This window comes from Aulostomus chinensis, chromosome 11 (assembly GCF_037954235.1).
Source record: "Aulostomus chinensis isolate RoL2024-O1b breed Wild chromosome 11, RoL_Achi_v1.0, whole genome shotgun sequence".
Lineage (NCBI taxonomy): Eukaryota > Metazoa > Chordata > Actinopteri > Syngnathiformes > Aulostomidae > Aulostomus > Aulostomus chinensis.
The window spans coordinates 28463825-28489720 of NC_141330.1; the positions used below are offsets into that span (position 1 = coordinate 28463825).

Here is a 25896-nt window from a genome sequence, read left to right on the forward strand (position 1 = left end):
TCCTAATCTGTGATTCATATTGATTTAGTGAGGCTCAGATGACTCCCACGCCTCAGTATGGCAGCACACAGCTGGAACTGGGTGGCACACAGCCAGCACACACTCACTCAGTCTGGATGTTAATGGAATAATATAGAACAAGGTGATTCTACTTTGAAACCTCATCTGAGAGACGCTTTTGTGGGGACAGATTGCCTCAGTAATGGTGAAAATGACTACATTCCTGTTGGCGGAGTGTCGCTTGGTAAAATGGATGAAAATCTCAGCATCAGAGAGATTTTCATGTACATCATATCTCTCATCACCCTAAAAATAGAGCAGGTTGGTTCCTACACGCTCTGTCTGTGCCAGAGCTTGTGAAAAATGGTTTCTCTACCAAACTGGGCAGACTGGGGAAACTGGGCAAATATCGGACGACATCATACCAATGTCCTCTGAAGATGAATTTTAGTTCTCTTGAGTCTCCCGAGGCCCTCAAAATGTAAAGCAATGCAAATAACAGAGATATCAGATACTCCCGGCCTGCGGCGGCGAGCTGAGGAAGACACTCGTTTGCTCTGCTTTCATTTACACACCTCGAGGTCGTTTCAAGGTTGTCACAGCGTCCCGCTTGGTGGGCATATCGGTACACGTCCACGGTCCTGGAACCGGACCGATTTACCTGTGACTGATGTTCACATGGCCGTCAGAACCCGCGCGGCTGCATGTCTCTCTGTTCCCCTGTGGTATTTTATTTCGCTCCATCTGAATGGAGGCTGTTATGGCAGGAGTAACCTGGTGTGGGTGTGCCTCCCCTGGTCGTGACCTCGGGGATCCTCAGGTGCACCGAAGCCAGGTGGGATCTATAGAATCCATCCAGAAGGTTCTGGGTCCGCCTCAGAATCTCATCCCTGTTGCAAATGCCCAGATTAGCTCAAAGGGTGCCTCCACACACACACACACACACACACACCGAGCCCCTGCTGCAGAGCCTCAGTTCTCTTGTTTGACTCTGTAAATGAAATCTGCGGCGCGTCCATATCTCCTTCTCTGTCAGGCAAGTAACAAACCGCTGCAAATGTAAAGTTACCTGGCAGCGCATTAGAAACGTTGATTGGCTGTAAGAGTGTGAAGATGAATACCAATGGATTCAGGAGAGCAGCGTTCAGGAGCACATGATCCCGCTGGAGCAGCTGAGGCTCCATCCTTGTTGGTTCCACGTCCCCCACCACTGCAGGGCGGCCTCTCCGTGCCCCTGCCAATGACCCCAATGTCCCTGGTTTTTAGAGTCCTGCCTTATTCTCCGTCGTGCCGCTCACATGCCAAGAGCGTGCTGAGATGAGCCGCGTCTCCTGCTTTATTTAGCAGGGTTCTTTTTGTTGGCTTCTTTTGTCAGAGCCTGCAGCTCCAGCAGCGGAGCAAAATATCTGCCTCTACACGTTACATGCTGATACAGCCAGTCACACACACGCCGACAAATGTGTGTGTGTGTGAGGGTGAGAAAATATTGTATCTTGCCTCCCTATTCATGTTGAAATCTGCTCTCTAAATCTGTCTCTCCGTCCATCTCTAGGCTCTCGCCATGGGGATGATGACAGAGTATTATCACTACATCTTCACCACGCTGGTAAGAGCTGCTGCAGCTTTGTCCTGTGCCCACAAATGAGATGATGCCACGTCTCAGTCTTCATTTACTCAGCTGTTTGTTCTGTATTTAATTCCAAGATCATTCAATTTATTTCAGTTCTGCAGAGTCGATGAAATAACAGCATCTTGCCGACGAGCACCGCATTTGTTGGGCTTCACTTTTCCGCTTCTTCCACTTCTGCTTATTCCTTCGGGTCTTTTTCTCACTCTTTCCCCTCTCATCATCCCTCATTCTTCCCTTCCTGTTCTTTTCTATCCTCATTCTTTTTTATGTGTTTTCTTTCTACTGAATGGTCTCCTTCTTGAATTTTGTGAGAGAGGCTGTTTAAGGTAAAGTGAATTCTAAATACAGACGTATGTTCACGATAAAGATAACACCAAACAGCGTGAACCAACCCGTGAACCAGCCAATCAGGTCGCTGTGCACCACTGATGTCACAGATGGAACTGTTGGCTGTTGTCGTGGCAGCAACTGGTCCGCTTCAGGCAATGCACACAGGCTTGTCAGCGGCGAGCCACTCGCTAGCTACACGCTTTCCACCACCCAAAAACAAACTCAGTTAATTGAAGGCAGATGGGGGGAGAGTGCAAGAGAGAAATTCAAAAGAATTCTGTAAAATATGGAACGATATGTTCTTGTGAATCTTAGCGCTGGCATATTAGTCGAAGCCCCGCCCACTGCTCTCTGATTGGTGGAGCCTCAGCTGAGGCCATTAGAAGACAGCGAGACATTCGTCAGATTAGATTCCTTCATCTCGATATCACTCAAAGCCTCCAACCAGCTTTTTGCTGGTGTCACAAATGTTGGTACTGTTTAGTGTCAAATACAAAAGATGAGTGTTCTATCACTTTGTTCTTCATTTCATTTAGCAAAGGAGGTGTTAATTGGAGCAAATCTGACGGTGCTTTGAAAGAACAGAGAGCAAACCAGGTGGAAGATGGCGGCTCCGGCGCTGCTCTTCATTCACACGCACAAAACCTATTTGTTAAAACTGTTTTTCTTTCGTAGTTCATCAGAATGATCAGTTTGATTTACCCAAGCAGATCTGAAACTGCAGACCTGTCACCACTAAAAAATGAAACTCTCTCACACACACACACACACACACACACACACACACACACACACACACACACACACGGTATTTGCGATCTGCCTTTCCCTCCCTCAACGCTCTCTCTTGTTGGTACTATCAGGTTTCTCTGAAGACAGACGTCTGCAGGCTGCTGCTCTCGTCACGCTGGCCTACAGGGACGATTCTCAGTTTGAAGCAAAATATCTAAACACGCCGATTTTCTCTCCACAGCCTTTTAGTGTGGCATAATTTGTGCGGCGTAATTAAATATCCCTCTGGTGTTTTCAGGGAGATGAAAAGTAAAACACCAACAGCAATGAGGGTGGGTGGGGGGCTCTGCTGTGGTGACAGCCTCATTCTCCCAGCAGACACGAGAGCGCCGCCTTACTGAGGCTGCATATGGCAGCTTCCTGCTGCCAGCGTCTCTCCGCTCTTCATTTACCTTGATGGCGCGAACACTTCCCTCGACAACTGTAGCTGAAGGTTCATCGCTGCGTCACTAGCGGCAACGATATAAATCAATCCTGTTTGACTCAAACATTGCAGTTGTCAGGATAATATGAAATTTCCTCACTGGTCACTAAATATTCAAAATATCACGTTAGTAATGAGCCGATGATGAGGAGTGAGCCGTGAGCATGATGACAGTGACCGCTGTGACTCAACGATGCCAGTAATATTGGCAGGACGAGAGACAGGAGTAGGACTCCAACCCATCATTTTGATGGTTTCCTCATCGTCTGAACTCCCATCTCTCCGTCACCTCTGCACCTTTGCTTGTGCACCAGACCCTCTTATGTCTCACCCGGATGCAATCTCAGTCATGACCATTAGAATAAGAGGAATAGTGACTGATGGTAGACCATCCAGGTTCCTCGCCAGGTTATCGGCACCAATAAATATGAGTTTACATGACGGTGAGGGTCACTGATTCCAGATCAGGTTTGGTAATCTGACTGTGTGCATTCGACGGAGGGTGCACAGTGGTGGCTTCTCTACCTGCCCGAATCACCACTGTACACCAGATTTGAACAGACGATGGGGTTTTAGGGTTTTGGGCACTGGCCTAAAAGGTTTTGCAATATTTGGATTCATATGAGGGGAAGCCTCCACTGGATCCCTGAGTGTCCGGTCCACACATCAGGCACACTGGCGCTGGTAGGAAGGGACCCCGACCCTCTTACCACTGAGTCTTCCTCTGAATGTCATCATTAGGCAGGATTGGGAGTTCATGTTAGAGCTGTCGTCTAAGTTTGGTTATCATCCTGTAGCTGTGAGGCTGTCACTCTCGTCAGTGCTAATGTTTGATCCCGCTCCTCCTCTCAGGATCTGTTCGCCCTCGATGTGGAGCCTTACCGATACAGTGGTGTGAACATGACGGGCTTCAGGATCCTCAACACTGAGAACAGCCAGGTGGCCTCCATCATTGAGAAATGGTCCATGGAGCGACTGCAGGCTCCGCCCAAACCTGACTCTGGTCTACTGGACGGCTTCATGACCGTGAGTTGCTCAAGCACACGATGGCTTCACGCATTAGTCAACCTGCAGTGAGACGCCTTTATTGCAGTGTCCATCTCTCGTGCACACACGACTTCTGTATGCTCCGTGTCCAAGGGGTCACGTGACTCTGAGGACTCCAAGGAAGTATAAACAGAATGCAAACACTGAAACAGACCTTGTCAGTGGTTCTTTGGGCCTCACACTTGTGTTGCAACTAGAAAGTTGGAGGATCACAAAAGAGCTGGGGCTCTGAGTCTCGGAGCCAGACACACATGCACATGTCAGAGCCAACTCCAGCTGTGGGGATATTATGGCAGTTGTGACCAAAGGACCTGTGGAAACGGTGCAGCCAAGCATGTGTGTCTGCGGTCCCTCGTTCAGTGACGACTGCAGGTGTTCAGCTGCCACCTGGAAGGGCGTGGGCAGGACGCTCATGACGGGACCACCCGTCCGGAGCGTTTCCACTGAGCAGACTCGGGAGACTTTCCTAGCGCCTCCTCAGCTTTCTCTGCTAACTTGTTTTGCTGTCACGTTCCTGAGGCTTTGAAGCCTTCGAGACAATGATGGACTTGTTCGGGTGTCGTGGTCACTCAAAGAGCGTCATAATGAAATGAGTTGTTTTTCTTCTCCTTCCAAACCTCCCATCAGGAAACTGGGATCAGGTGTGTCAAGGGCAGGACACGTGTCTGTCACGCCGCCGCACACACAATCACCAATCACTGCCGCCAAGTTCTAAAGTTCTACCGCGTTTTTAGCTGCGCTGCCAACTTAGTGACTTTGTCAGTGGATCTGGTAACTTTCCAGGCCCCCTTTGGTGAGATTAAAGTGTCAGAACCAGCAAGTGACAAAACTAGTGACTTCTTCTGGTCTTGGGAAGAGAGTTTGTGTTGACACTAGAATATTTTACCGTGACGTGGAAGCACGTCTCTCTGTTCCTCAGTTCATGTTCTCACCAAGCAGAGGGGGGCTTTATTTCTGATGAACAGTAGCTGTCTTCTGTCTGCTTCTACGTCAGCTGCTGGAGTTCTCTGCTGCATCCCAAACATTCCAAACACAGCTCACCTGGTGGTCCTGTTCACTGCAAGACCGAGACCACATCCACGGTAGGTTCTGGCAAGCACCCAAGTGGTCTCATGAGAACCACACCAAGGTGCACATGCCCAGACTGGAACTTCCCAGTCATCTTTGTGGAGTGAAATGGAAAAGTGTGTGTCCGAGGTGTGATAGGAGGAGTGTGTGTCCCTGAGACGTGAAGTGTGTGATCAGAGCACAGCGCCGGTAATAAGAGTTCCTCCACTCGGCTTTCATACCACTCTCTTATCTGGGAACTCCGCCAAAAATGTCAACCCACCAGAGACGAGGCATGGAAAGAACAGAGAGACGTGGAGGAGGGAAGAGAAATGAGATGAGGGGAATGAATGAAAATGAGAGGAAGAAGAAGGACAGTGAGTGGGTGAAGGGAAGGCAGGAGTGTGATCCCAGTCCTTGTGTTGCATTCCCAGCAGGGCTGCTGAGGTGCTAAATGCTCGTCCTGATGTAGCCGCTTGGTCTGATTCCAGTTGGAAAGCTCTGGCTCGCCAGCAGCAACATGTTGGCTGATTGAAAACAGAAGCTTACCACTGGGGAATAACACTTTCCCCCACCTCCCTTCTCTCTCTCTCTCTCTGTCTCTCTTTTTTTAAGCAAGATCTTGCTGAGCTGTGTTTCAGGATTTATATTGGAGGGTGGGTGTTACTCAGTTTAAGCCCCGTTTGTTGGATTTGTGGCTCAATCAATACTGTTTCCCACTTGAGACCTGAAATGGACTGTGTGTAATAACTGGACCTAGAGGGCCTCTACAGTTCCTGGCCTCCACCTCAAGCGGCTGCTTTGACTCCTGCTGATGTCAAATTTGATCTGGAATCTGCGTGAAGGAGGAAGGAGGCAGCGTCCTCGCCGTCACCACTCCGCTTGGAGATATGAATTTAAGGGTGCTGTGAGCTGGCGAGCTGAGCGGGTGGTTATTTTTGGATCAGCGACAGAAGATGATGTATGTGTGTGAGGCGTGTGCTGTGACCCTGCTCATCAGGGAATTAATGGCACAGGAGTTTGAAGGTGGGGATTGATTAATTAGACAAATGGCAATCAGTCAGCAGCTAATGCATATTGGCATGGTGAGAGGTTCCGTAAACGTTTGATTAACAGCTGCATTTGTGTGCTGTATTTACGGTTCCGTGTGCTTAAGTAGTGAACTGCTGATGTAACTTATGGACTCTGGGCTGGTGACGGATGGCTCCGGGAGCAGTCGACTCCAGTTTATCAGACTCGCCCCTCAGCACCTTTAGATTCAGCTCTTAATCAGGAGGTCACTCTTGTTCCACTTTTAGTCTCTCAACCTTTTCCAATTGGCATATTCCTCTTAAATAACATTAACTCTGGAAAGAACCAGCCAAAGGGAACATTTACAGAAAGACAAAACTCTGTTTATCAAGCTCAGTAAAACCAGGATACAGTCTGGACAGTTTTATAGAACTGGTGGTGGAGCATGTGCCTAGGAGCAGTTATCCCATGTGGAGGCACTTTCCTACCAGGCACATTCACATGTAGTGCTGGGAACATGTATGTGAGGGTGCTGAAGGAGTGGCGCCGTCCTCCACGGGCCTGGGGACCAGCTCCATCAGGCAGGCTGTTACTCACCCACCGTCTCCAGAAGCAGCCTCATCCCAGCCAGCCCACGACAGTTGAGCAGGATGGCGATGATGATGGAGTCCTTGTCCTGCACAGGCGACTCAGAGAATGTTGCTATTCATGTGAGGACAATGACTGCTGAGGAGTCGCCTGCCGACAGGCCAGCGACAGCATTCAGATCCTCGTCTATCAGCCTGCCAAGCAGCGGCACCTTATTAAAGATGAGCGGGGTGATAATCTTTAATAAGTGTAAACATTTAAAATTATTAAACGATTAAATCATTGGAGAATATGTCTCTTCTGTTTTCATAAAGTAAATTGCTTTTTCATCATCATTATGAATATTTCACTGCTCCCTCACCACAGGCAGCAGTGCTCCACCGCAAGCACTGCACTGTGATTGTAGTTCATGAGGCATCGCCGTGTGTAACAGCTGGCGGGGCGGTTCCTCAGGGGCCGTACGGAGCCCAGTACGGAGCCCAGTACGGAGCCCAGAACTGAGCCCAGTACGGAGCCCAGTACGGAGCCCAGTACGGAGCCCAGAACTGAGCCCAGTACGAAGCCCAGTACGGAGCCCAGAACTGAGCCCAGTACGGAGCCCAGAACTGAGCCCAGAACGGAGCCCAGAACGGAGCCCAGTGCGGAGCCCAGAACTGAGCCCAGTACGGAGCCCAGTACGGAGCCCAGAACTGAGCCCAGTACGGAGCCCAGAACGGAGCCCAGTACGGAGCCCAGAACGGAGCCCAGTGCGGAGCCCAGAACAGAGCCCAGTGCGGAGCCCAGAACAGAGCCCAGTACGGAGCCCAGTACGGAGCCCAGAACGGAGCCCAGTACTGAGCCCAGTATGGAACTCAGGATCGAGCCCAGTATGGAGCCCAGTACAGAGCCCAGAACGGAGCCCAGTACGGAGCCCAGAACGGAGCCCAGTATGGAGGCGTGTGACTGGTGGTGGTAACTTGTGTACGTGCAGGTGGAACTCGTTATGAGCCAGGTACTCATGTGTGAGTTCTATCTTAGTATCTCGGGGAGCCATGGGGGTTTTTAACCCTAACCCACCGTGGCAGGCCTGCAGGAAGACGCCTCCTCACGCTGCCTGCTGTCGCTGCACTGATCAGCTCCAGAGCAGACGCAGCCGTCGTGAGGAGAACGTTCCCCAGCAGGGCATGGATCTCCCTCTTCGTGAGGAGAACGTTCCCCAGCAGGGCATGGATCTCCCTCCTCGTGAGGAGAACGTTCCCCAGCAGGGCATGGATCTCCCTCCTCGTGAGGAGAACGTTCCCCAGCAGGGCATGGATCTCCCTCCTCGTGAGCTCAGCTTGTTTGGACTTCTTCAGCCAGGGTGCCTCGCTTTCTTTCAGCGTGTCAGCAACAATGGCGTACAGGAGACCGTCTTTAACTCATGAGCCTGTGACTGGGTGATGTTACTGGGGGCGTGCAGGCAGCGCCCCCAACAGCTCTAGCGCGGTAATGAAGCCGCTTGTTATGACGAGCCAAGCTTGGCTGAGTTATTGGATCGGTGAGCGATCGTTTCATGAATATAAACTCCAAATAGAATTTTATTTCACTTTAAACCTTTGCTAAAAAAACATGCCCAAAATGGCATTTATTTGGCTATCACAACATTTTGGAGTCCCCCCACAATCAAATTTCACAAACCATGTCAAAGGGGAGCCCCCCCCCCCCCCCCCCGTTCCATTATAACTGGCACCCTGACACATACTGCAGTTGTGACAAGGCCGAGTAACTAACAAGTAACGGCATGTCATCACCTGCGCTCAGGTGGTTTTTCTCATCGGGTGTTTTTGTCCATCCATGTTCTCTGATTGGCAGCCGTCCTGACAGTCACTCAAAGAGCCCACTGTTAATTTAGTTAACGGATCAAAGTTACTTTCGTCTTCCGTTCAAAAACATTGATCTAACTCTTAATCTGTGGCTTTTTAATATAATTTTCAAATAAATAAGGTAGCATATTCCAGATCAATCCCTATTAATTTCTTGAAACCATTTCAACAACACTTACAACACACACTTCCCTGTTAAACCGTACCCACTTCCTGTTTAATCCGGAACATTTCCAGGTTAAGCCCCACCCCCTCAGAGTACAGCTACAGGTGTCAGCCGGATGATGACCTCGGTCTGCTGCTGTCTGTACAGTACTACATATGGTTACATCCCACAGTAGAAATACTGCATCGTGGCTGTTATCCTCAACAAAGTCTGTCTGTCACTGTGACCTTGACCTTTGACCCCCAGCATGTTTTCAGGTTACTTGAGACCTCGTGGACAGTTGAAACAAGTCCCCAAGCAGCTGCTTATTTTGCTTCTGCCTCAGACGGCCCTGGAGTCAAAGTACGGAAGCTTCCAGCAGGAGTGGATTTTTTAAATGAAACCATGTTGTTGTTGTTGTTGTGCGATGTCCGTCTTTGCTTACTTTTCCAGCAAATGAATTCTTTTACTGATACGCAGCTGCCACCACGTGCGATGAGGCAGGGCCGGCCCGAGGCCAAAGCGAGCTAAGCGTCTACAATCGAGTGTTTTGGTTTTTTTTGGTGCTTTTTTTGTTGTTTGTTTTTAAAACTATTAAATATCTTAAAGAAGTGGGCTGCACAGTGGTGCAGTGGTCCTCACTGTGGCCCCCATCAAGAAGGTTCCGGGTTCGAGTCCCGGCTGCAGCCTGGGGTCTTTCTGGGTGAGTCTCCATGTTCTCCCTGTTCCTGCTGGGTTCTCTCTGGTACTCCAGCTTCCTCCACAGTCCAAAGACATCAAGAGGGACCAGGTTAATCCAGACTCTAAATTGACCGTAGGCGTGGCTGGGAGAGCCAATGGTTGTCTGTCTCTATGTGTTGGCCCTGCCATGGACTGGTGACCTGTCCAGGGTGAACCCCGCCTCTCGCCTATAGATGCTGGGATAGGCTCCACCCCCCGCGACCCTAAATAAAAAAGGAATAAGCGGAAGATGGTGATGGATGGATGGATTTTAAAGAAGTGACAACGTAATTTAATGAATGAATGCATATTTCAATACAAGAAAATTCTGATTTCATGATCAATGTACCTGCCATTGTTTGAGTCATGACTCATGCGCATCAACCCCCAGACTCCCCCTCCAAGTTTGCACCCGCTCTTGAACACGGGGCACCACCCTGTCACCCCGGGTGACCCTAGTCCATAATCCGCATTAACACTTGACAGTGTAACGTTGTAGTGGGACATTGGCGTTGATAATTGTCCAGCACAGTTGGAGGAGGGAGAATCAAAGTCTGCTTAGGGCCCCCTAAAGGCTGGGGCCGGTACTGCAATGAAGTTGTGCGCAGCTCTGCCGCCCTCCTCTCGCCAGCCTCTTGATGGCAACAAACTGCAGTCATGAACTTTCTTCCAAAAAAACCCCCACATGCGTGTGTTTGACAAACCAGGTGACTCTGCCCCTCATTCCTTTATACTGCCTTCAATTAATCTGGCGGCGGAGAATCCCTGTGTCGTGGCTTAACATGCGCGCCGATAGTGACCTTACAAGCTCTGCGCTCTCATTATCATAATGTCTCTCCTTGTTAATTGCTTGAGCTGCTGTCTGATTCATTGTGTGCCCTGCAAAATTGAAACAGGTTCAAAAACACTCAGGCATGACTGTAATTTCTGCAGTTATCTCTTTTTCATAAATTGGAAGGTACAGACATTAACTTCTGCCCTTGTCCGAGCACGCCGGCTGACCCTCGCACATCAAGGTCTTCTCTTTGTTTGTTGCCGCTCCAGAACGCAGTTGGTATTCAGAGCCACAGCATCGCTGCTGGATCTCTTCTAGCCACACATTACCATAAAGATGCTATACCTGTGGGTCCATTCAAATGGGGCACTGATGGAAAGCTATTTCTTTTTTGACAGATATCATTTTAAAGTCTGATTTGGACAGAGTTATAAATAAAAATGTCATACAGACAGACAGATTCCAGGATTCATATTTTCTGAGTATCATTCAAACAGGCATAGGATGAGAACCAGGGAGAGGATGAGATGAATCATAGGAGAAATATGTTATTAAATAGCAGAAACCTTTGCTGACGGCAGCCAGCCAGAATGCTTGTGAGGCTGCGCGCGCACACACACACACACACACACACACACACATCTTCCATACATGTATTTTGTTTCTTTCTCGACTTAATTATTAATTTATTATATTTATTATTAATTTCCGTGGTTTGGTGCGTTTATGGCGTCTGACATCATCACCTCAACAGGTGTGTCAGAGACTTGTCAGGTGCCGCCGTCAGTTTGACGTGGTGTCAAAGTGTTTTCCGAGCATCAGGACTGACTGGTGCTGCAGGAGATGGCGAGGCGGTCAGACTGCATTCTTTTACTTGGTTATCAGAAAAAGTCCTGATAATCTTGAAATATGTATTTCTGTAGTACGGGCGGCATGGCTCAGGGGTGGAGTGGCCGTCTAGCAACCGAAGGGTCGCTGGTTCGATCCTCGACCCCGGTGACCATGTCGAAGTGTCCTTGAGCAAGATACTGAACCCATAATTGCTCCTGATGAGTAGGTTGGCGCCTTGCATGATAGCCTCCACCATCAGTGTGTGAATGGTGAATGAGACGACACTGTAAAGCGGTTTGAGTGCTGCTAAGGTAGAAAAGCGCTATATAAAACTGAGTCCATTTACCATTTAGTACTGTTACTTTCAAATTAACGTTGCAGTACCACATTAAATAAATATCAGTACAGCGGTTGATAATTGTCACGTATTATGAATTGCACAGACTGACTTTGTCCCGTTCATGGCTGATGAGGGAACTCGCCTCCATCCTGGAGTCTGGCTCCTTCTTGCTCTTCTCACTGAGACGCTCAAGCATGCAGCGACACCGACAGCTGCGACTGCTGCAGCCTGCTCTCACTCCCATTAGCAGCAAAAGCCTACTTGAAGCAGTACTGTCATCCTCATTTTGTGTGTTTCTGAAAATATATTTAGCAGTACGTTGAACTCACTTCATTTTGTGTAAACATAGTACAGCTCTGAGCTCTCTTTGCTTTAATATGTGAGTTTGTGGCTGCAGCTGCTGTGGCGGTTATACTGTTCGTCTGGAGCGAAGTCCAGTCCGACGATCCAAGACCTGGAAGCACTTTCATCACCCATCCACCCATCATCAGCAGTCCATGCAGGGCCTCATGCAGACAGATAATCACTTACACTCCCAGGCAGGTAAGAGTCTGGAAACCTTAACCTGACAAGCGTGTGGGAGGCGTGTTCTCTGCATGTGGAAGACAGCCCTGGCCAGCTGATGGAATCGAACCCAAAACCTTCTTTCTGAGACGGTGCTGACCACCGCTCCAGGGTTGTGCTGCTCCATTCCATGAACCAAACTAAATTAATCTTTGTAAATATGTCATTTCTAAGGTGTTACTTTTGAGTGGTTAAAGGAATGGCTCTGTAGGAGAGAAACACTGAATACATCATCAAGAGTTAAAGTCGAAATAAGTAATAATATGGAGAAAACAGATACAACAAAACAAAAAAATCCACAGAACTTTGAGAACGGTGTGGAATTAAAGTCTAATTTTATCTGAAAAAACCCCTTGGTGGTGAAGTAATTCTTTAAAATGTTCATCTGGTCTAATATTTTGCTAATATCCAGATTCAAAAGAGGCAGCAGGGTGGAGCAGTGGTCCTCACGGTGGCCCCCCAGCAAGAAGGTTGTGGGTGGAGCAGTGGTCCTCACGGTGGCCCCCCAGCAAGAAGGTTGTGGGTGGAGCAGTGGTCCTCCTTGTGGCCCCCAGCAAGAAGGTTGTGGGTGGAGCCCCGGCTGCAGCACGGGGTCTTTCTGGGTGAGTCTCCATGTTCTCCCTGTTCCTGCTGGGTTCTCTCTGGTACTCCAGCTTCCTCCACAGTCCAAAGACATCAAGAGGGACCAGGTTAATCCAGACTCTAAATTGACCGTAGGCGTGGCTGGGAGAGCCAATGGTTGTCTGTCTCTATGTGTTGGCCCTGCCATGGACTGGTGACCTGTCCAGGGGGAAGGCTGCTGGGATAGGCTCCACCCCCACCACCCTCAACAGGAGAAGATGGAGGGATGGATGGATAGATGGATGGATGGATGGATGGATGTAGATTCAAAGTTGTTGTGTATCTCTGAGCCAGCAGCGTGAGCAGGCCGGTACCAGGTGTGTCAGTGTGTGTCACTGACCAGGAGCTCAGGAGCTGCAGGTGCTGATTAACCAGAGAAATGTCTGAGAAATGTGAGGCTTCGTTCCGTTATCGTCTCAAACACCATCAGACCAACAAAGCAGCAAGACGAGGGTCAGTACTGGTTCAGCAGCTCTAGGCTGGTCTGGGCTGGAGGACTAGAGGGGCTGAACAGCCATGCTGAGGGGGCTGCTTTCTGATTGACAGCTAAGCTAACGGTAGCTAACGAACAACAGTAATAACTCAAGTGAGCAACTTTACCCTCTGACAGGTTCATGTTGTTGTTGTTAATGAGTGACATCATCACCATGGTAACAAGATCAACCACATGATTTGTCTGTCTTATTACCGCTATTCCACCTCAGACCACATGTGGTTATTTGAGTCAACCTGGTAACCAGGAGACTAGATTAGTGCAGCAGGAGGGAGGGAGACACCTGCTGGCCAGGCGGTGGAGGCATTGACCACGGCAGCGTTAAATCCACCAACTCATTTCAAAGTTTTTTTTTTAATATTTGCTGCAGTTACACTTGTATTAAAGCCAGAAACTGTTAAAAAAAGAACATTTTGATTTGTTCCTTTTTGGCTTTCCTGAATCATCTGAAATAGTAATAGTATCTGTCAGAAAAAATACACAAATCTAAGTTTAAGCTTGTGATATTTCATCAAAATTCATATCTATAGGACAAAAATCTAACAACAGAAGACAAAAACCAGAACCATAAAACTATGCACAACCAAAATATACTTGAAAAGGTGACTGATAAGGAATTTCATCTGATGTCTTTCTTTTCACCTCGGTGGTCTTATCCTGATCATTCATCTGTAAGGTCAAGGTTCACTCCCAGCCTAAGGCCAAGGCCCGGGGTCTGGGAGTGAACCTCTGGCGTCTTCCATGCGTTCTTTTGTCATCGTCAAATGATTGTTAGAACACTCACTGATAGTAAAGCTGATGCTTACGACACCTGCGTTGTCCTGATGCGTGTTTAGACTGTGTGAAGGTCCATCTGTGTAGAATGTTCTAGTTCGGTGTTACTGGTAGTGGCCGACATTACCAGAATGACTGTCTAGGAGGGAGGAACTCAGATGTCCAGCGTCTCTGAGTCTCCAGCCTGGAATTCCTCCATTACACAACATTCCTCCACAGTGATACACACATGAGTAGTTAACAAGGCCTCTTTTTTAGGGGGTGGAAATATAAAGAAGCAAAGACAATCATGAGAAAATATATCGTAGATATATAATCTGTTTTGTTGATCCACAATTCCTTATCCTGCAAACAGGTTTTCTGATTACACCAGCATGATTTCATCTGAGACACTATGAAGCATCGTGTGAGCCATTATTACTTCCACCTATGGCTGTTACTTTTCCATGGAATTGAAATTGTATCTTTTTATCCAGGCAGCGGCCCTGAAGCATAAATTGTCAAATACCAATTCACTTCTAAACTAGCAGCTGACTAACAAGGATAGGCTGTGCTGACTGAGATGTTTGTGTGTTGAACTGGCAGGAAAGGAGATGATGAGTGATTTGGAATGAAGAGATGCCGGTGGAGGGATTGAGAGATGGTTTTCCGCCTCCATCCCCCTGTTCTTGTTCCAACCTGTCAGTCATTCCGTTTCACTGGAGGCCTCCCTGAGTGGCAGAACAGGCTGGGAAACACGGCCTGGATTGGTTCAAGGGCTACGTGAGTCAGAGGGGGGTCAGCCGGGTTTGGGTTTGAGGGGATGTTGGGTCCTGACCCTTGGCCCAGTTCAGGTGTGGCGCAGTGGGGGCTGCTGAACCTGTCAAATTACACAGCAGAATACAGAGTAGGAACCTGTCTGTGCATGGCGGTGCAGCAGCCAGATCGGGCTCCCCTCAGTGTCCTTGATGTTCTCCAAGATGCACAGCCTTGGTGTTGCATTGTGGGATATGCCCTGATGGGGTCCTGCTGTGGCTTATAAGGGCTTCCAGAGCTTTTTCCTTCAGCCGGAGTTCTCATTAGTAGGAGGCTAATATTTGGTTATTCCATATTTTGGCTGCCTGTCCAGACTCGGCGCTGAGATGATGCCGTTGGACGCTGCCCTTCCCCGCCTCTTAGATGAGGCTTCTCTCAGCTTAGTTTATTCCATCTGCTTCTCTGTGTGCATCAAGCATCTCTCTGCCTCTCCCTCTCTGGCCGCAGGCCTGGAGCTGGCCCTGGTATTGTCTGCGTGCCAGGGAAGGAATTTGGCTGTCACATGTTGGTGGGACATTATTCCGGCAACTGGCAGTACATGTGCAGAGGCTGGCGGGCCTCAGCAGTGATGGCGAAGACAACAAGCAGTGACTGTGGGACTAAAGAGGTCACCCAGAGAGCCACTTAGTGATGCTGAGGTATCAGGGTACCCCTGCGACTGGGGGGACTACATTCAGTTAGTCAGAGAGATGCCGGGCTGCTGCAGTAGCAGGGAGTCCATGAATGTGTCCAGCACAACCAGACGTGAGATGCTTCCACTTTAATCCCTCCAAGTAAAGTTCTTCTATTTGATTCAGACTGTATCAACAGCACATGGCTGTGGTACGACATAGAAAACCCCTGAGTCTCTCTCCTGGATGCATGGATGCATGCGTCAACATTTATCTGTATGTTTTCTCCCCTAGACCATTGTATTAGCAATGATTTATCATTAAAATAAACAGGCTCTTCTGTGACAACACAGAAGGATGGTAGTTTGGGTGCAAATAAGTAAAGTAAGTAAAGTGAATTTTATTTATGCAGCACTTCTCAGAGAGAGCACTCACAAACCGCTTTACACAAGAAAAAAATGTAGTAAGTTTACAAAATACACTAAGTAGAAAAACAAGCAATAGTAATATTTAAATAAAGAAGAAGAAGACTGCAAATTCTCAACACAGTCCCACTGGTCAAATTCAGCACCGTTCAAAACTAAAGTGCCTGAACTAAAGAGCCTAAACTAAAGAAATCTAAACGATTCAGTTGGTTCTAGAAAGGTCCTCAGAAGTGTGTGTCTCTCAGGTCCTGTGGAAGAACCCGACTGAGGTTCCCTACCCTCTGCCGGGGTCAACCAGCAGGCCCCAGGAAGCTCTTTGTGTTTGAGGTTAGCAAACAGTCATGAATCTAACCTGCTGGCGTAAAACAGAGCAGCTCCCTACAGCCTGGCAGTTTCTGGTGCTGGAGTACTTCGTTTTCTCTGCTTTCATTTGCTGACTAACAGCTCGTTTGTCTTTGACAGACAGTCTTGTTCTGATTGTTTTTTATGTATTTACATATTTGCAAATAAGTATAATTAGTCTTATTCACTCCACCACACTGTCATTACCACCATCACTAATGTTTGCTGTGGTAGGTGATAAATCAAGCTGATTGATGGCTGTTTGAAATAATTCGTACAGGGTTATTCCACACAAACCTAAATGTTATTTATGTTTATTTGATGCGTTTTTCTTATCTATTTGGGTAATTTTGCACATGTTCTCTCAGATGTATATCAGCATGCACCTCAACCTGAGCACATCATGATGAACGGGTTAGGATGAACTTACAGGTGTGAAATCACAGAACAATAAGAACCAAACAAGACATCAGAAATATGGTTTTCACTCAGATGGTTTGTAAGGTAAACGGCATTGCTGGCAAAACCCTGGATGAACCATTTCCAGGGTTCCTCCTTCATTTATGTAGTAGTTTACATGAAGCAACACAACAACAACAACGAGGGGCGGTGTGGGTCAGAGGTAGTGGGGCTGTCGAGCGACCAAAGGGTTATTAGAGTAGACATTAGAGACTAGACATTAGAGAGTAGTAATTAGAGAGTAGACATTAGAGAGTATACATTAGAGTAGACATGAGAGAGTAGACATCAGAGACCACACATCAGAGGCTAGACATGAGAGGCTAGACATGAGAGACTAGACATTAGAGACCAGACATTTTTAGAGTAGACATTAGAGAGTAGACATTAGAGAGTACACATTAGATAGTATATATTAGAGTAGACATGAGAGAGTAGACATTTTTAGAGTAGACATTAGAGAGTTGACATTAGAGAGTAGTAATTAGAGAGTAGACATTAGAGAGTAGATAGTAGATATTAGAGTAGACATGAGAGAGTAGACATTAGAGAGTTGACAGAGAGTAGACATTAGAGACTATACATGAGATAGTAGATATTAGAGTAGACATGACAGAGTAGACATTAGAGAGTAGACAGAGTAGACATGAGAGACTAGACATTAGAGACTAGACATTTTTAGAGTAGACATTAGCGAGTAGACATTAGAGAGTAGACATTAGAGAGTAGACATTTTTAGAGTAGACATTTTTAGAGTAGACATTAGAGAGTAGTAATTAGAGAGTAGACATTAGAGAGTAGATATTAGATAGTAGATATTAGAGTAGACATGAGAGAGTAGACATTAGAGAGTTGACAGAGAGTAGACATTAGAGACTATACATGAGATAGTAGATATTAGAGTAGACATGACAGAGTAGACATTAGAGAGTAGACAGAGTAGACATGAGAGACTAGACATTTTTAGAGTAGACATTAGCGAGTAGACATTAGAGAGTAGACATTAGAGATTAGTAATTAGTGAGTAGACATTAGAGAGTATACATTAGAGTAGACATGAGAGAGTAGACATGAGAGAGTGGACATGAGAGAGTAGACATCAGAGGCTAGACATGAGAGGCTAGACATGAGAGACTAGACATGAGAGACTAGACATTTTTAGAGTAGACATTAGAGAGTAGACATTAGAGAGTAGACATTAGAGAGTAGACATTAGAGCAGACGAGAGACTAGACATTAGGGACTAGACATTTTTAGAGTAGACATTAGAGAGTAGACATTAGAGAGTAGACATTAGAGAGTAGACATTAGAGAGTAAACATTAGAGTAGACATGAGAGACTACACATCAGAGACTAGACATCAGAGGCTAGACATGAGAGAGTAGAAATGAGAGAGTAGACATGAGAGAGTAGACATCAGACTAGACATTAGAGAGTAGACATCAGAGACTAGACATTAGAGAGTAGACATTAGAGTAGACATCAGAGACTAGACACGAGAGAGTAGACATGAGAGAGGATTCTAACAAGGTTCTAGCTCTTGTTCCGCTGCCTGTTGCTGTTGCTTCCCTCCTTCATTAACATGATGTCACTTAAATGACGTACAAAATAAAATGCGTTGTGTTCGGGAGCACTGCACAGTACTTTAGCAGGCCCTAGTATTTGACAAAGTGACATAAATACCAGGAAGTGTTCTACTGTGGTCCACACACATAGTAAATGTATAGATGAAGCCCCTGAGCTGCAGCATGTCACAGCACTGGCAACGCCCAAATTTAGCATGAATACAAGAAGGGTTATCAGGCACTTCAACAAAATGCAAATTCATGAGCATAAACACAATGATCACCCGTGGACAGCGGTCATGTGATCATTGCTGTTGTTTTGTCTGTTTCTACGAGGGACGTCCATATCAGCAGAGTGACACAAGATATGTTGGGGCATGTTGGGTCATATCATGAAAGAATGGACCAATGCCTTGTATCGTTTGCTACATGTTCCAAAATGTTACAAAAGATCATTTCACACAAAGTGAGTCCCAGTCAGGACAGAAGCCTGAAGCTCCTGGCTGACCGCTGCCCTCCCGAAGTCTCCCAGGCAACCCAGAAGATCCGCACCATGAAACTAATCACACAAATCAAGCGCTTCATCATCAGACATGAATCAGGTTCCTCTGAGCACCAGTGGAGCTGCTCCGTTTCATCCCGTCATTAAATCCATACCATAATTTGACCGCCAAACTGAAACATGTCTAAATCTAACATCTGTCACTTTGCTTATTTCCCAGATAAACAGTCCTCCTCAATTATAATTTCCTTTTCACCATTTGAATAATGTTTGAATACCAACAGGAAGGCTCTTGCTCACAGCTTTTCCAATGTTTTCCCTCGTTTACAGCAAAGCTATAGATTTAGGCTCACAACAGACGAGGACATGGCCTCTGTTCCTAGACTGGAAAGACAGCAACCATGGATGTCTATTCATAGAACCCACAATGACTTTAATTCATCTCACAGTTCAATTCTGATGAACACACACACACACACACACACACACACACACACACACACACACACACAGATCCGACGCTAACTGTGCTGGGCAGCTAACTGTGGGATTATTAATTCTGTGTTTTTGAAGAACCAGTTTTTCTTCCTGTTTAAATGAAGATTTTGGCTTTCAGGCGATGAGGAATCCCTTGTGCTCGTCTTTCATCTTAATAGACTCTGACCCTCTGCTGAAGCTTTGCTGAGCATCCAGACCAAAATCAATTTATTGACAAATTACCCTTTACAGCGGCGGACTGGACTTATTGTAAAAACTCTTCATGAATGACTCATCAATAACAGCAGCAGCAGCAGACACCTGACAGTGAAGCATGAAGTGTGGACAACAAGCAGCCCAGTGGACTGAGTTTACTGCTGGACTGCTTGATGCAGACCTGCTGACGCCTGAAGAGGCAGCATAGACAGTTGTAGTTCCAAGTAGAAAAATATCATGAATAGGAACTGAGACACCAGTTCAAATGACACATTGGAATTATGAAGACAGAGGCCAGTTATGCTTCGTTGTCTGTGAAGAGAGAGGTCCAAGAAAGACGCACATTAATAGATCACGTGAGCAGAATCAAACTGAGCTGGATGTGACATCTGAACAGAGGTTCTCACAAATGTGTGTCCCAGTGGCGACTGCTCTGAGACTGCAAGGGGAGCTCAGCGTCCCCTCAAATGTCACCAAAAAAAAAAGAAGTGGTGAAACCTGTCCTGCTGTGTGTTCAGGTCATTAACTGAATACGCGCAAGAGAGCCTTCATCTTTTGTTCAGAATCAGCTCCTCATCACAGGTAGCTGGCGCAGCTTCCTTCTCATTCATCCCTGCAGAGCCACAGCGCTTCTCACAGTTGGACGCTCAGCTTCTGCTGACTTCAGTGGGGAAGCGTAGAGCGAGTTGTTCCACTGCAGACAAACCAGATGCTCATTGGATAAATGCTGGGCTTTGTCCCGCCCATCGGACACTCAGCGTCTCTGGGGGCCTACGGGGCAGTGGGCTGGCCCGGATGCTCAGCTTCTGCATGATCATTGGATGAGCTGTCTGAGGCGGAATCCCTTTTTGATTGACAGCCAAATGAGCGAATCATTTTGTTTTTCATTCCGTTGCTCTGAACTGATCCGGAGACTTTACCGATCCCCAGTGACTTTGTCTTTGTTACATCAGTCATGATGTAGGCTGGAATAATGAGCTCGGTCTCTTCACATGACACAGCATAATGATTATGATAAAATCGTAGTAATATAGCAGCGTTGGTGGTTTGGAAATGAAAAATGAATACTTCAAGTGTAAAATTGGTGTCATGATCAGAGTTGTTTTCACTGTAATGCGTTCACTTACTGATAAAACGTTATTGTCTTTGTGTGTGTGCGTGTGTGTGTGTGTGTGTGTGTGCGTGTGTGTGTGTGTGTGTGTGTGTTAGGGTTAGGACTTGTAACCTCCTGACCTCCAGACTACTGCTACTCCTCAATCTCTGGTCGCCATGAGGTCAAGTGAAGGTCGAACACAATTAAGATCATTGCTGGTCAGACCTGCTGGCACTCAGACCGTGAACCTGTCACATGTCAGTCACATGACATTTCCACAAGACTTGTTGCTTATTTAATATGTCCTTTCAACTGGACTGTGTAGGTCGACTCATTAATGCTGGGCCCTCTTCAGTTTCCTTTCCCGTTTCAAACATTAGATGTCTAAAAAAGTGCTCGCATGAGTACGAGTGACAGTATAACAGAAAGGCGTTCCTACACTGAGGAAGAAAAAATGCCAGTGCTGGAGAGTGAAAGTATCTTTTCAGCCTGGACTGGAACACCTCAGCAGAGGGGGGTCTGTGGAAGACTTTCCCACATTCTCGGGACTGCAGGGGTCGACAAACTGAGGGACCTGGAGGAGGAACAGGAGCTTCAAGGAGGCATAAGTCACATGACACGTTCCCACCAACAGCTAAATAGAACATAATGGATGCAGTCGCTGCTCCCCAGCCCTCTGAGTGAGGGAGGCGCCTGCAGCTTTGTCAATAGTCTTAATAAATGTTGTTATAAAAAATGCTGAAAAAAGTGCAACAAAACGCGTCCCTGGCTTTGAGCTCGAACGGTCTAAATTCACTGGTATGTGATTTATAACTGTAGTAAACAAAAGCAGCAAGTCCTCGACGCTGAGCAGCTGAAACGTCATTTTCATCATCAATTATTGCTTTTTAGATATCATTGGTGGTTGTTGATCTTCTCTGGCCCCCTGCCAAAGGGGAACACACCAGCCACATTTCTTTCACAGTGAAAATTAAGGCCTGGTTTTCTACTCTAAAAGTTCCTGCTGTCGCCCTGCCGACCTGAAAACCCATCAGAGGCTCAGAGGACTTGTGGCTGTGTCAGATGAGCTGAGCTGTGGTAGGGTTTCGATTAAACTGAGTATCCGGTGTGATTTTGTAAAGATCTGAAGTCAAACGAGAAGAATCCACACGTGACAAGAACCAGAGAAGCAAATAAGTTGAAAACAGATCCTGAAGACTCAGGTGGGCTCATTAATGATATCAATAAGGCACAGGTGGGAAGACGAAAATCACGACAACAAGCAACCACAAGTCACATGAAGGTGCAGACAGGTAGGACCCGTAGACGCAGGTCCTGAGGAGCTCGTGAAAACGTCCAGTCACATTTTCAAATTTTTGAACATTTACACGTTTATGTGTGAGGGGACTAAAACTCACAGCTATCAGAGCCCCGCGTCCCCTCCTTGTGTGTTGGATCATCTTTGAAATGGAGCAGCCCCTTGAATGATCTCGACTCATTCATCCACATTACCATTGTGGCGTGTTAGGGACAGGCTGGTCCGCGTGTCAGCTGGTCATTCTCTGGTGGGCGGAGGCAGTTGAAGCTGATTGTCATGAAATGAATTGGTACTCTAGTTTGGTCGAGACCAAAAGAGAAAAATAGGAAAAACAGACAGATTGATTGAGGGTGCAGCACTGCAGAGAGGATGCTGTCTTCTCTTAATTAGAGCAGTACATCCAGACATGACACCAGCTTGTACGAGAACTTTTAACTGACACAATTCAACACAACAGTGTTGAACAAAACATAAAACCCTCACAGTTTCAAAGAACTGCGTGTACCTGCCCTGCAGTAAACCTTAACAATTGTCCTTCTAATAAAGGGGCATGCCGGATCCTCTGCAGCGTGGGGTCTCCCTCTTCCCAGCTACTTGTCACTTACGTCTCAGTTGTGGATTCCATTTGCTCTACACCAACATGTCGGCTGAGAGCTGGCGGCGCCGCTGCTCATGTTGCTGTGGCAGCCCGTCAGCATCGACCCAGCAAACAAAGGTGTGAGATCAGTGACGCCTCTTCTGTGCTGCGGGTTTAATCTTGGCTGAGGTCACTTTCAGCAGTTTATCAAAGCCGCGTCTTTCCACACGCAGTCGATTTTTTCACCACGATTTACATTTTAGTGTGCTTGCTATATAACCGCCCTCAGCTAATCCCAAACTCCTCTCATCGTAGCGTTCACACACTGCCATCATTTTGATCCTGGCTGAGAAAGTTTGCAGGCATACAAATTAGTGCCAGGAAGGTCTTTATAGCCAATTCTTTTCTTTGCTCATTATCTGCTTGCTGGGAAAAACTCATCAAATTCACTTGAGTGTTAAGACTATTAGTCCTCCTGACAGTGTGTCTTATTCACGGGACAGTGGATTCTGCTACTAAAGCAATATGGCAAAGCTCTGCTCGCAGTCATGTCTGCGGTCCATTCAGGGCCGGCATTAGTATGCCTGACAGCCTCGGAGGCTTTTTAATTAGCAAAGCTCTTCTTACAGACTTAAAAGTCATGTGTGCTGCTTCATGCCATGAAGGCTTTTCCTTTTTTTCCTTTGGCCCCTCAAAACATCGGGCATCGTACTGTGGACGTGAGAAGGGGGGCAGGTTTGACTGTTGCACTGCTGCAGAGACCCGAATCAGAACGTTACGTCAGATACTCAGCAGGAGACACGATGAACTACATTCTGTTGTTGATGATGGACTGTTGTTTTTAAAGGTCAAAAAAAGCAAATGCAGGGCAGATACTGTCAGAAATACTGACCAGGTGATTGGATGGATCATCCATCGATTGCAGTGAGGTGGATTCCTGTGTGATCCCACAGATCAGCTGCTGGCCGGGTAATGGCTTCCAGCCAGATCTCAAACTCTAACTGTAATTTAACTCTATTACAGATTCCATTAGCGTAAGATGGATCCAAACAAATAATGCTTCTTATTTACATCGTGCGGGATGTCGCTGGCCAGGTTGAGATGGTGTGCAGGCCATGTTTGACCCGCGCTCTGTAGATGGTACCCTCTGAAGAACAAAGTGCTTCTCACTCAGCAATGTGCAAATGACTCCCGTCTAAAATCAGGGACAGCAAACTCCAGAGAGAAGAGGCAGATTAGCCTCATTGATTCACAGCTTTTGTTAGCACAAACAGACAGCACTGATCTCTGGGCTGACCCCTTGACCCCCCCCCCCCCCCCCGGCTCCTCCTTCTGTCTTCCTGGCAAGCACAAGACCTTGAGCCTTGCATGGTGGTAACGGTACGGCACGGTAGGAAAGCATCAAAGCTGTGTGTTTACAGCATAACCCTACCAATCAGTGTCCATAAAGACACAGACAGGAGGAAGACACTCATGAAGTCCACACAGCTGGATTTTGTTCTGGTTCCAGCACCTCGGCACCACAAAGAATCTGCAAACACTTGAGGACCCACAGGTCCCTCAGTCCTGGGGAATCAGCTTTGACCTGATTTAATAATAAAGCTGAGGCGTCAGCAATTAAATTCAAGTGAAATGTTAGTCCCCTTTGCCCTGAACCTGGACCTCCCATTGGCCCTGAACCTGGCGCTACCTTGGCCCTGATCCTAGCCCTTCTTGAACCTGGTCCTCCCTTGGCCCTGATCCTGGCCCTCCCATTGGCCTTGAACCTGGCCCTCCCTTGGCCCTGATCCTGGGTTTCTAGCTAACCCTGAAGTCCAGTCTGTGGCTCACCCTTGTGGCTGACTCATTTTAGCTGCCCTGAGCCTGGAGCTCAACGTCTACGATCAGAAATCCTTTCTAGACCGAGTTGCTTCTTAATCAGGATGAGTCAATGCCAGCAACATTCCCTCTGTTCTCCCTCATGTGGCCTGATGTATCAGCACCATCTCATCCCAGCCTGTAGGCAGCAGGCCCTGACTCGTCCTGTAGTGTAGAGAAGCTCTGGGAGGCTGCTGGACGCTAAGCTGGTGGCAGTCCTCGCCTGAAGAGCCAGATAGGGAACCTGGATCCCCATGACACCTTTGGACCGTACAAACTTAACCACATCAACCAGAAGAAGACATGGCCCTTCTGTTGTTTTTCTTCTCAGCAGATAATTTGATTTGACTCTCTTCAGCTGGAAGTTGCTTTTCATTTGACATTGAACTTGACCTGCAGCATCGTACCTCCATTTTGTGAAAAATTCAGTTATGAGTAAAGAAAAATAATCCTCTTTTTATGAAGCTCAGAGATGCATTACCATGTATCATATATACCATGTGTCTTTGTTGCTCATGCTAAATACTTCATATTTTAATTTCATAATTTTGCAGAGGTTAAGTTTCATTAAAGTTAACCTTTATCTTAGGAAAACCACGGTCTTTTTATTTGGGAAAAACATCTACAAAGATGAATATGAGTTATGAGTAGGAGCTGGAGACAGAGGGGGGAGACAAAGGGGGGAGGGGCAGAGAGAGACAGAGGAGAAGAGAGAAATATACCCTTTCACACTGAGACATGCGGGTCAAAGCGGGTTTTTGGACCTGCATTTATTCCACATCAGGGCTCATTCAAGCTTCTAGCAGACGCAGGTCTGAGCGCCGCTGTGAGGCTGCGATCCTGTGTTTTTCTCTCTTGTACGTCATCGCGCTGACAACGTCGTCATTACACATGAAAGTGCGCCGTGTCTCAAAATGCTGGTGACGTTCCCATAAATCTCTGCGTCCTGTACGGTTCCAGAAATCTGCCGCCGGATCTCCTCTTCACTGTGGATGGCGAGCAGCTCGCGGACGATCAATAAAAAGATACGAAGATGGCGGTACAAGTTGTTTATGAACACGGTGGCGCCTCAGTTCACGTCAGGGTTCCCGGTTGCTGGGAGTTCCCCAGCAGAGATGAACTCACCTGAGATCATCCACATGGAAGTGTTAGAACAACAGGAGTGGAGTGGCGTCTGGGGACATCAACAGAAGACTGACCTCATGGCAGAGGCCCATTGAAATAGAGGCGCGTTGAAATGCTGAGTCGACTCTTTCAGAGTCCCCAAACAGCCGCGTTCACCCGCGTTTTTGGTGCAGCGTGAAAGGAGCTCTAGAGAGAAGGGGAGAAAGAGGGGAGGGTGATTCTGGGTTGCAGGTATTTCAAAGAAGCAGCATTAAGGACAAGTGTCATATAAGTGGGATACTTTTTAGCCAATAAATCAAACTTAAAGGAAGTGATCTTTCTGGGTGAGTCTCCATGTTCTCCCTGTTCCTACTGGGTTTTCTCTGGTACTCCAGCTTCCTCCACAGTCCAAAGACATCAAGAGGGACCAGGTTAATCCAGACTCTAAATTGACCGTAGGCGTGGCTGGGAGAGCCAATGGTTGTCTGTCTCTATGTGTTGGCCCTGCCATGGACTGGTGACCTGTCCAGGGGGAAGGCTGCTGGGATAGGCTCCACCCCCACCACCCTGAACAGGAGAAGAGGGAGAAGATGGATGGATGG

At 47.2% G+C, this 25896-nt stretch overlaps 1 protein-coding gene across 5 annotated transcripts in view; it reads left to right on the forward strand.

The window, feature by feature from the left end:
* Positions 1 to 25896, forward strand: part of grik2 (glutamate receptor, ionotropic, kainate 2) — a 269381-nt gene that overhangs the window by 99839 nt on the left and 143646 nt on the right. For 3 of the 5 annotated variants that reach the window (XM_086219323.1, XM_086219322.1, XM_086219320.1), the window contains exons 6-8: positions 1553 to 1606; positions 4029 to 4202; positions 11906 to 12064. In XM_086219323.1, the coding sequence (XP_086075449.1) occupies positions 1553 to 1606; positions 4029 to 4202; positions 11906 to 12064 (387 nt within the window). The remainder of the gene's footprint in view (positions 1 to 1552; positions 1607 to 4028; positions 4203 to 11905; positions 12065 to 25896) is intronic. The other 2 variants (XM_086219325.1, XM_086219324.1) reach the window with 1 other exon arrangement.